This window comes from Paroedura picta, chromosome 1 (assembly GCF_049243985.1).
Source record: "Paroedura picta isolate Pp20150507F chromosome 1, Ppicta_v3.0, whole genome shotgun sequence".
In the NCBI taxonomy this organism is placed as follows: Eukaryota; Metazoa; Chordata; class Lepidosauria; order Squamata; family Gekkonidae; genus Paroedura; species Paroedura picta.
This window is the reverse complement of record NC_135369.1, coordinates 25929303-25940655: the sequence shown is the minus strand read 5'-3', so window position 1 is coordinate 25940655 and position 11353 is coordinate 25929303. Positions and strand designations below refer to the sequence as shown.

The window sequence follows — 11353 nt, the reverse complement described above, 5'->3', positions numbered from 1 at the left end:
CAAATACTACCGTGATCTATTGTGTCAAATGCTGCTGAGGTCGAGTAAAATGAGCAGCACTGACCTGCCTTGGTCCATCTGGCAGTGGAGGCCAGGCAGGAAGCATGACTGAGCTGAGTCTAGGACTGAAGCTTCTTCCACGAATGCTGTTAGTTGGTCCACGAGGCACAATGATAAAGTAGTCTTCTCTATGTTTATAAGTGAAAAGGTTATAATGAAGTCTAAATGGTCAAACATATGATCAAACATAAAGAGTCAACCAAAACGGGATCCTAGGTTAAGTGACCCGCTTTCTGTTTTATCTTCGTCAGTGGTTGCTCTTCCAATATACTGTCATAGTAGTAGTTGTAGTATCACATTGGCAAAATGCTCATAATCATCTGGGGGTTTCCCAGAAAGTGGATCACTTAACCTAGGATCCCGTTTTGGTTGACTCTTTATGTTTGATCATATGTTTGACCATTTAGACTTTATGTTATAACCTTTTCACTTATAAACATAGAGAAGTCTACTTTATCATTGTGCCTTGGGATTTCCTTTTTTCTTCTGAGTCCACATTGAGGAATCCACGGTTCTATACTTGGTTAGTTGGTCCACAGCAGCCATTTCTACCACCTTCCGATGAAATGCCAAGTGCAAGACAGTGCAGTCGTTGGTGGGCTCCCGCGGATCCAGGGATGGTTTCTTCAGCAGAGGCTGCCTCCTTCAGCCCCTCCAGGAATTCTCTGGTTGATTATTTCCCGGAGGGAGGGCCTCTATCCTTGCATCTGACCTTTTGATAAGTCACAAAGGGCAGGGATCTAGGGGGCAAGTGGTGGGCCTTGTTGAAGTCAGTTTCCTGTCCACTTTGTTTAGCGAGGGTTTTCTGAAGCTGTCTAGTGTATCCTTCAAAGGCAACCAAGGGGTCTCTAGTTTCTTTTCCATACCTAAAGCTGGTGGAAGGTCATGGCCGAGTGTCGAGACTTTATCTACAAGGTGGCTCATAAATGCTTCACGGTCCCCAAATCTCCCCATGTTAACAACTTTGGGAAACAGAAATCTAGCTGTCCAAATGATAGTATGTGTGTAGGGGGAGATAAATTTTCTACCTGCCGTGCTAGCTTTCTACTTGCATGAAGTCCCCCCTCCCATACAAAGGAATACTGAACTGATGAAGCCATTGGTCTATCAAAGTCAGTTTTATCCACCCAGGCTAGCCACGAATTGTAGGTGTGATCAATACGCACTTTTCACCTGGAGATGCTGGAGCTAGAACCTGGGACCTTCCACACACAGATCCTCTCCCACTGAGCCACAGCTTCTCCCCTAAATATTTAAGATTGGAATCCTCCACCCAGCAACAATCAGTACATCCCCTTTGCCCCTTTGGTGTCTTATCGGCTCATTCCCGCCTTGTCGTCTTGCACACGTGAAAAGGGTTCTTGCCGCTCTGTTCCTTGGAGGAATGTCAGGATAGAAACCTTGAGATGAGCACAACCACCAACAAACCCTGCCCACAGTCTGTAACAGAGGAGTTTCAACCGAGAGGCCTTGAGATTCAACAACAAAGCCCAAAAGAGGAAGTCTGCAACAGATGCGCATCCAAGTTTCAAATGTCGAAAAATACTCCAGGGGCAGCTTTTGTCCCACAAATGTATCAGTGGCTGGGTGACTCTAGAACCTCATCTTACAAGAGGAGAGAGTCGGCAAAGGAAATCTGCGCACAGGCCACTTTCTCCATCCCAAACCAGGGACGAAAACAATGCAGACCTCAAATGCTATGGGATGACTCAGCCATTTGTCAAGGAAGAAAAACACGCATTGTGTTGAACTGTGCTGAGACCTAGACCCTCCTGGAGTTCCATCTCTAACCCCAGTTCTTCAGTACTCTCGGCATGCTCAGAGATAATGCTGATCCCTGCCACTGGGACCCCACTCTCTTATGTGCTCTTACACCCTGGGCTGTTTTTACTGGTATGTTTTCACTCGGTCTTTTATTTTATTGACTTGGCTTGTTATATTAGCCAAGATCTGTTTTTATTGTCCTGGTCTTTATTGTTTTCCTTGCCAGCCACTTCCAGGAGGCTCACAGAGACAACATATAAATCATCTAAAGAAACCATGAGCCAAGTTCCACCTGTTCCTTTGCTTACAGCCAGCTTGGTGTAGTGGTTAAGAGTGGCGGCTTCTCATCCAGCAAGCTGGGTTTGATTTCCCACTCTCCACATGCAGCCAGCTGGGTGACCTTGAGCTCATCACAGCCCTGATAGTGCAGTTCTCACAGAGCAGTAATAGAGCTCTCTCGGCCGCGCCTACCTCACAGGGTGCCTATTGTGGGGGAGGGGAAGAGAAGGCGATGGTAAGCCGCTTTGAGACTCCTTCGGGTAGTGAAAAGTGGGATATCTTCTCCCTCCTTTTTCTTATACTCCCAAAAGCCCTGACCTGAGTAGCCCAGGCTACCTGATCTCATCAGATCTCGGAAGCTATAAGGGTGGCTAGTAAATGGATGGGCGACCTCCAAAAGAATACCAGTGTCATGACATGGAGCACGCAATGGCAAACCACCTCTGAACATTTCTTGCCTCAAAAACCCTATGGAGTTGCCATAAGACAGTTGAGGCTAGACAGCACTTCTCGGGAGGGAGGGGGGGTACCATCAAGCCAAAGTTAGTGTGAAACCTTCCCAATGAAGTACCTGGACAGAACAGCTTAAAAACAATTAAGGCTTCCGTTATGCACCCGGCAATTCAAATCTTGGACCATTAGGTTAAGGTGGTTTTTTTTTTACTGCACGAGCTACCACAAGGCCCCTAATAATCAACTTCAAAGTTGATTTATGGAGAATAGATTTATGGGGAGGAGGGGAAGAAAGAAGCTGTGTTTTCTTGTTGACAAATGGCAATCCACCCCGTAGGTGCCCAGAAATCACGTCTTGTAGGGGCATTGCTTGGCAAATTTTGCTAGCACTTGGTAGCCGGTTGTTGTTTGCTGGTGCAACTGGCCCCACCTCTCCTCCAAGCCTTTGGACACATAAGTCTTTCACTTCGGGACAGGCTTTGGAGATGCTTGGAATCAGGCCAGGGAACTTTGGCAGAGGATCAAGGCCTGTTTCAGAGAATTCCGGGAAGGGGAGGAGCAAAGTGCCCTGCTGTCCATTACCCCTAGTCTCCCAGCAACTATATTTATGGGACCCGGAGCAAGGGTTTAGGGGGCTGAATTCTGGCTTCAGTCAAACCTATCCACCTGCATTTAAGATGTATGGACCGAGCTCGTCACCCACTCAAGTGGTGCTACCAGGTTTATAATTGAAAAAGTGAATGAAAAAACCCACGCATTCACTCCCTCCCTTGTAGCAGTGCTGAAGCAACGCCAACTCTATTTTGGAACTGGTTCTCTCTTTCCGCTCCTTGTCTCTGGGGCACAGAGAGGCCAGAAGATCAAACACTTCTTGTCTAATACTATTTTGTCCTCCTGAGCAAATATGCATCGCTAGTGAGAGTTAAAAACAACAACAACTCAAGGGCTTGCATAGAGCAATCCATAAAAAAGATCAGAAATGGCCTTCACAGCAGATCTAAACCTTGGGGTTTGTTAAAACAGTATCAAAGAAGAGAAAGACTCTGAGCATACACAGGGACCCTTCTCCTCACTGAGCAGTGGAAGCCTGGCAGGGGCCCCTTCTTGGCAGGACTTCCACTTTGGAGACTCAGCTTAGCCCTGAGAGCCCCAGACTGAGGCCTTGGTGCCGCCTATGAGACCCACCATCACCAGGCCAATAATATGAGGACACGGGATCTCCACAAATCAGAAGAAGAAAGGAAGAAAGTAGCTCTCCTGCAGCCCTTATAAATACGTGTTACTTCATCCAGGTGGATCTGACAAAGAGAGTTCTGACCCCTGAAAGCTCTCACCATAAAAACCTTCAGAGGTACTACTAGATTTGACTCTTGTTCCTGTGCTGCAGGCCAGCACCGCTTCCCTCTGAAACCTTCTCCAAGCAACTGGGGCTCAAAGGCGACTGCTTTCGCCTCTCCTTTCCCTGCCATTCTCTTGCCACCATGGCAAAACTTAAACTGTATGCTCCTTGGGGCAGAGACCAGTCTTTTTAAAAATGACATTACCACTCAACTCAAATGGTGCCAAGTTTATAACCACAAATGCAGTGCCATGAAATCAAGGAGAAAATATATGTCAGAAGAGCACCATCTAGCCGTTCAGAAGTTAACAACAAAAATGGAACCAACTGAATGTCTATTGGCACAGAGAAACTATTCCAATTTCAGAAGAAAGCTTGGAATTCTGGGAGAAGTTTTGCAGTTCGGGAGCCACGTCCACTAAGGACCGGACTCTTTCCCCATGACTGGTGTTCCCTCCCAAACAGAAGGAAGACGGAGAAATACTTGAGAAAGAATAAAATATAAACTGTTCAGCAACTACTATGAATCGGGTATATTTATATAATCTGTTAACTATTCTAGGGTCTTTTTTTGGAGATCCATAGAAGTAACAGGCACTGACATTGTGGCCCAGAAATCATACAACCACACTTGATAGCATCGGCCAAAGGACTCGAATGCTGGACACCACTACTTCAGACTGCAGATATAGGGCAGAAGATGTCTTTTTGGATATTGCCCATCTAAAATCCCTCTGGACACAGAAAACCAAATGCACTCAACCTCTCCCCTCTGATTTGTTTACTATAAGCAGGGATTTTTTGGGGAGGAGATTGTTTATGAGTAGAAACATGTTCTTATACCCCTTCAGTCTTCAGCAAATACTAACTTGCTGGTGGTCCCTGGTCCCAGAGGGATTCACCTGGCCTCAACCAGTGGAGATCCGGGCCCTGACGGGACAGTCAAGAGTCCACAGGGCCTGTTAAAGGACACCCTTCCACGGGGCCTACAGTTGAAGCCAGGGCAACTACATAGGGCCTCTTTCCCTTTTTCTCTTCCCCTAGGCTCAACCATTGTAGGTCCCCCCCCCCCTCCAGCCTGTTACCATCAATATGGCTGAAAACTCGCCAGCAAGAAAAAGACAATCTGAATAAATTGGCGGAATGGCAGAAGACGGAGAATTTTTTGAAATAATTAAAAAAATAATTGTAGTGTATTTTTGAATTTTATTGAGTGTTGGTTTTAAATGCTAATATTGTTATGAATGCTAATATTGTTATGCTAATATTGTTATGACAGAGAATGAGGTGGCTGGATGGAGTCACTGAAGTAGTAGGTGTGAACTTAAATGGACTCCGAAGAATGGTAGAGGACAGGAAGGCCTGGAGGATCATTGTCCATGGGGTCGCAATTGGTCGGACACGATTTCGCACCTAACAACAACTGTTATGAACCCCCCCCCCCTCCTTTAGGGAGGGTGCAGTCAAGAAATTTAATAATAAACTTTTTTTCTACACACTAAAATCAAGATTCTCAGCAGACTGAAATTTCCACCCTGTTCTGCGTCGTATCGAATCACAATGTGTACCCAAACAACACCCTAAATTGAACTCAGAAGCTGGCATTCATTAAAACTGCTGAGCCACTGGGAATACAGACTCTTCATTTACTCCTTGCTAAGAGACAGACCACTGCAGTGATTTGCCTCTCTGCCTTTTCCACTTCAGCCCAACTAGTTTATCTTTACCCTGCCCTTTCCCAAAGGATCTCAGAGAAGCATATACGATTTCTCTCTTATCATTAGAACAACACTGCAAGGTAGCTTAGGCTAAGAGGAAGTGACGGGTCAAAAGTCATCCAGCAAATTTCATATCAAATTTAACCTGGATCTCTCATGTACCAGTTCTACCCATGATACCTCATCACAAATACAAGGGTGTGTGTCCAAGTGGAAATGCCAGCCTATCAGTGGGTAGAAGCTCAACATACAAATCAGGAGTGTGTTGAGCCAAACACTGGAGCAGAAATGCCTGGCCATCAAATAGCAGGTACTGATACTTGATATATTCTAAACTACCACCTATTTGATATATTTGTTTCTGAAAACATAACCCACCCCCTCCAAATGCACAGAAAAAAATATACCTTTCTGACATGGAGCATCTGAAATGTAGTAAATGTTAACAACTGCAGTTGAATTTTGGGTAACAACCAGAATCTCAGAGGTATACTAGTGGATACTGATAGCCTCCCACAACAGCCACTTGCCCTCATTTTAGGACAGGGGTAGTCAAACTGCAAATGCTGGCAGGGGCTCATGGGACATCTGGAGGGCCGCAGTTTGACTACCCCTGTTTTAGGACATTAACAAGTGTCAACTTGGGAGCATCAGTATTCACAGGTAAGTGCTAATGACTAAATATTTTGGATAACACTGACACACACACACTTTCAGCACTTTCCTGTTTAGATATATCTCATTAGATTCTGGCAAATGAAAGGCAGGCCTTCTTCACAGCACTAGCATACAGAATTTCATTCTACAGAGTTCTTCTACACTTTTGGGTTGCCAATCTACATATATGAATATTCCAGTAAATAATTTTTTTGAGAGATCACATGTGATAACAGGATTTGCTTTATTTCACTGCCATGAAAAAATTGTGTGTCCAAGTGGAAATGCCAGCCTATCAGTGGGTAGAAGCTCAACATACAAATCTAAGTAATTAAAAGACTGTGACATGCACACGGCAAGATGTAACAGCAGCCATAAGCCTGGGTAGTTGAAAGAAAGGTAATGCCAATTCCCTGATAGATGATCATATCCTACCATCCAAAAGAAAAAGGAACTTTCACACTCACACCGCACCATACATTAAGAAAGGGCAGGGAATAGCAATCTCCATCCCACTTTGGGCGAGCTTGCCTGACAATCATACCAATTACCAGTCTTGAAAAGCATGCAGGAGCCCAAGGGACTTCTGTGCCGATCTTACATTTAAAGGCCAACTCTTCTTTGTCCAAGACAACCCGTAACACTGACCCCCCAAGCTGGGAGCCAGATCCTTCCCTCCCTCCTCTGCCCAAGTTAGAGGCATCCACTGCGGGGTGAGAGAGAAGCACTCTGTATATGCTCCACAACAATCTCTCCTTTATTACTATTCCCAAGTGCTGCAGGTGCACCACAGCGTACCTAAAACCTCAAGGGCAGGGAAAAGATGCAAAGCAAATTGGGAGAAAGGGCATTTTCCAAGGATGATTTTGGAAGAAACCAATGCACCGACGTGGAGGGGGGGGGTCCAGGGTCAAGAGCTCCCTCCCCCCCTGCCTGTACCACCAACCCCCCAACACCTCACCATTACGCCCAGCTACCACCTCTGATCCCCCCTCAACCCCACAGAGTTCAAAATCAAGAATCCGAGAGAAAGATATCCCCCTTTCCCCTCCCCCTCCCCCAACACGATCCCCTCCCAAACATTTTGAGACGCGCTGGGCTCAGGCCCAGACAGGCAGCCCGGAGCGGGAGAGCAGCCCCCCTGGAAGACAGCCAGCTGTCACGGGTCGGCATCCCGACGGAGAGGGGAGGCAGGGAGGGAGGCCTGGCGCTCACCGTCCATGGTCGGAGTGGAGAAGGCGGTCGGGAGCGGGGCCAGAGGGTCCCCCATGGCAGGAAGGCGGAAGTTCCGAGGGGGGGAGGCGGCGCGAGGATCGGGGCCCGGCCGGGCGCCCTTAACCCCTCCCCCTTCCGGCAACAGGAGCAGCCGAGCGGAGCCGCGGCGGCAGCGCAGAGGCAGAAGCAGAGGCGCGGCCGACCCGCGCCGGAGCTCTAGCGGCAAGGGCTGGCGGCCAGGGCGGAGGAAACACCCTGGCCCACGTGACCCAGCGCCAGGCTTCTCCCCGCCCCTTCGGCGAACGCTCCGCCTGGCGCCGGGAGGCCGCGCCCTTCTCCCCGCCCCTTATGCAAATCGCCCCCCCCCCCCTCAGGTGCGAGACAAGGTCGCAGCCGGAGGCGCGGCGGGGAGCGGCTCGGGGGCTGCAGTGGCAGGTCCACGGTGGGTTGTCTGCAAAGCCCAAACCGTGCAGCGCCCTTGCCGGGGATGCTCGTTTCCTGCAGGCGCCTTCGTGGGTCTGGAAGGGGTCCCTGGCTCCGACGTCGCTCTGTGGAGTCAGGCCGACACCACCGGGGCCTCCCCGATGGGGACCCCAAGCAGATTCTGTCGTGCCCCTCCCCTCCATTGTCGCACTGTGAAACAGGATGGGCTGAGTGGGCGTGCGGGGCCCAAAGTCAGCCAGCGCGTTGGCTTTAGGATGCTTAGGGCTGAGCCTGCGTTGAGCAGGGGGTTGGACTAGATGGCCTGCATTGCCCCTTCCAACTCTATGATTCTATAAGAGAGTGGGCACTGGGGGGGAAAAGGCGGGGGTGGGTGTTGGGGTGACGATTAGGCTTATGCTGTGGCTGGGACTGCTGCGAATAAGTAAGTCAGTCTAGTGATACGTAGAACCCAGCTGCTATAGCATAGTACAGACCCCTTTTCTGGTGTCCCCGAATTGTTTTTAGGAAGTGGGTGAGGCCAGGTAATCTAATAAGATATGTTTGGGTGTGCAGGGTTTTTTTTAAGTGTTACTTTGGCAGTAGCTGCCTCCCTGGCACAATGATCTCCACACACTGCGGTTAAGGTGTGGCAATCTTTTTGTGGCTGGCTCTGCCTGCTGTGGAGGCCATGGTGCCGCCACACCTATCATGTTATGTCAGAATGCCAAATGTACCTGCAAACTCAAGAAGGTTGGGGACCCCAGCATAGTGGTTATGCTAACTAGGGATAGAGTTATAAATAGGCAGCCTTTGAAATCCAACCAAGGTTAGGAGATTCAAGAGGTGTAGTGTGTTAGATTCCTAACTGCAGTGTGTTAGGAAAGTCCCTGGCCTTGCTGGAGTCACCTCTGTGTTCAGTAGAGACCAGTCTTTCCACTTTGCCCTCCAATCTTTTAATTTATTAATTATATATTTCTATACTGCCCTCCCATGAGGCTCAGGGCAGTTTACACAAAATATAGGGATAATACAGCACAATTCATAACATTAACTCATAAAATCAACAACAATAGTGGGTTCAATAACAGAAAGGAACAAATATTGTAACAGTTCTCATAACTTTCTAACCATGACCCCATGGGTTGGTCAGTTTGGGTTCAGATCATGGTCTAATGGTCCATTGGATGTTGTTGAATCAGTTGGCCTCAACCAAATGCTTTGTGGAAGAGCTCCCTTTTTTAAGCCCTGCAGAATTATAGGAGTTCAGGTTGTGAGTATTAAAGGTAAAGGTAAAGGTATCCCCTGTGCAAGCACCGAGTCATGTCTGACCCTTGGGGTGACGCCCTCCAGCGTTTTCATGGCAGACTCAATACGGGGTGGTTTGCCAGTGCCTTCCTCAGTCATGACCGTTGTCATGAGTATTATTTATACATAAATTGCATTATGAATAGCCCAAAGCACTGTATATTGAATATTTTATTTGCTCAAAATTTGTGCTTATAGGGTCGAGTCTCAAGACTCAAAGCAGATCACACAATGCAAGTCAATGCACTCAGAAGGACGAGGCATCTGTTCTAATAATTTATAAGGGACTTTAAAAATAAATTTCTACCCAGCGGCCTACCTGGCCCTAGAACACCTAGCCACAGTGATCCACGCAACAGTCACCTCTAGACTGGATTTCTACAACTCACTCTACGCAGGCCTACCCTTATCTTTGATCCAGAAACTATAACTGGTGCAGAACGATGTGACGAGGATTCTCACTCAGACATCATGGAGATCCTACATCCAGCCAGCACTCAGAGCTGAAATTCAGACCTGGATCTCCTAGACCCTACTTTGATCCTCTAACCCAGCCTTTCTCAACTTTTTTTTTTACTGTTGAGAACCCCCTGAAACATTCTTCAGACTTTAAGAAAAACCCAGAAGTAGCACAGGGTGCAGAATATGGTTGGGAAACACAGCGGTGTATACGCCCTTCCCCTTCCCACCCCTTCCAAGCCTTTCATTGGCCATTTGGAGAGGAGGGATGGTGGATCAACATTACCATATATGGTCATATCACCATAAATGTTTAATAAATTTAAAAAATATATTGAAATTAATTAACTCCCACCCATTTGGGAAACTCTTCCAGAGCTGTCAAGAAACCCTAGATTATCAGGAAACCATGATTGAGAAAGCCTTCAAGGCCATACAAGGTCTGGATCCTGAGTACCTGAGAAACCTCCTCACTATGCCCCCCAGAGAGCATTACACTGTACTAACATCAACAAGTTGGTGATCCCTAGCCCCAGAGAGGTTCACTTGACTTCAACCAGGGCCAGGGCTTTCTTGGTACTTGGCTCTCACCTGGTGGAATGAGCTCCCGGGTGACATCAGGGAGACCTAAAACAAATCCACAGGACCTGCAAAATGGAGTTGTTCCACTAGGCTTTCGATCGAGGCAAATGAATCTACCAGTAAGCAGTGTCCAAAGGCCCATCCTACTATCAAGCTGCCTACACTAAAGAACAAGCTGCTAGTGCAGCAAAACTGAACCAATTATTCATTGTTGAATGTTAAATCAGACCAGTAATACCAAGACATCCTATATACTGCATGTTATAAGTCACTGTTCTAAAATGTTCTGATGGTTAAAAAATGTTATGCATTCCAAATTAAAGGTATCCCCCGTGCAAGCATTGGGTCATGTCGTATTGCCAATACAATAAGGAAGGAAGAACCACATGTGCTGCTTTCAGCTCTTTAGAGAAAGGGCAGGATGAAACTTAAGGAGATAGAAGTCTGGAGACTGGCTTCTAAAAACAACAAAGGTAAAGGTATCCCCTGTGCAAGCACTGGGTCATGTCTGACCCTTGGGGTGACGCCCTCTAGCGTTTTCTTGGCAGACTCAATATGGGGTGGTTTGCCAGTGCTTTCCCCAGTCATTACCGTATGTACCACATTATGAAGGTTTTCCATGTAAACTGCCCTGATCCACAAGGGAGGGCGGTGTGTGTGTGTGTGTAAAATAAAGCCTGCTCTAACCACTACACCACCCTAGCTCTCTTTAGAGTGCTCCCAGTGCTACAAGCAAAATAATGAGAGTCTGCGCACATCCAGAGTATCAGTTAGTGCCTGTGAAGTTCTCATCGTTGAAAAGGGCTCAGGTTTCCGACCATCAGGGAAACCGTGGCTCTGCGTAATTTGTTTTCTTGCCTTCCTATCGAGATATCTTTGGCAGCGAAAAGCACCGTAGGTAGAAAGAGCATTTCCCAGCATTTGAACAGAACAGCATCCAATCATAAACAGACAACACGCGTGTAAATAAAGCACAACCCCAAAAAGGCCAACATCCGGGTTATTTAAACTAGACCGGTCACGTGATAACAAGCGCGGCCGCCGTGTGACAGTTACGTCGTTTTTTTTCCTACGTCACGTGACGGGCGCTCGGCTTTCA

The 11353-nt window shown here is 47.5% G+C and overlaps 1 protein-coding gene across 1 annotated transcript in view; it reads right to left on the bottom strand.

Annotated features, from left to right (window-relative positions):
- Positions 1-7766, bottom strand: part of RELA (RELA proto-oncogene, NF-kB subunit) — a 29417-nt gene extending 21651 nt beyond the window's left edge. Inside the window, exon 1 of the mRNA XM_077329469.1 lies at positions 7486-7766. Coding sequence (XP_077185584.1) covers positions 7486-7540 — 55 coding nt within the window. The 5' untranslated portion in view covers positions 7541-7766. The remainder of the gene's footprint in view (positions 1-7485) is intronic.
- Between the last annotated feature and the right edge of the window lie 3587 nt (positions 7767-11353).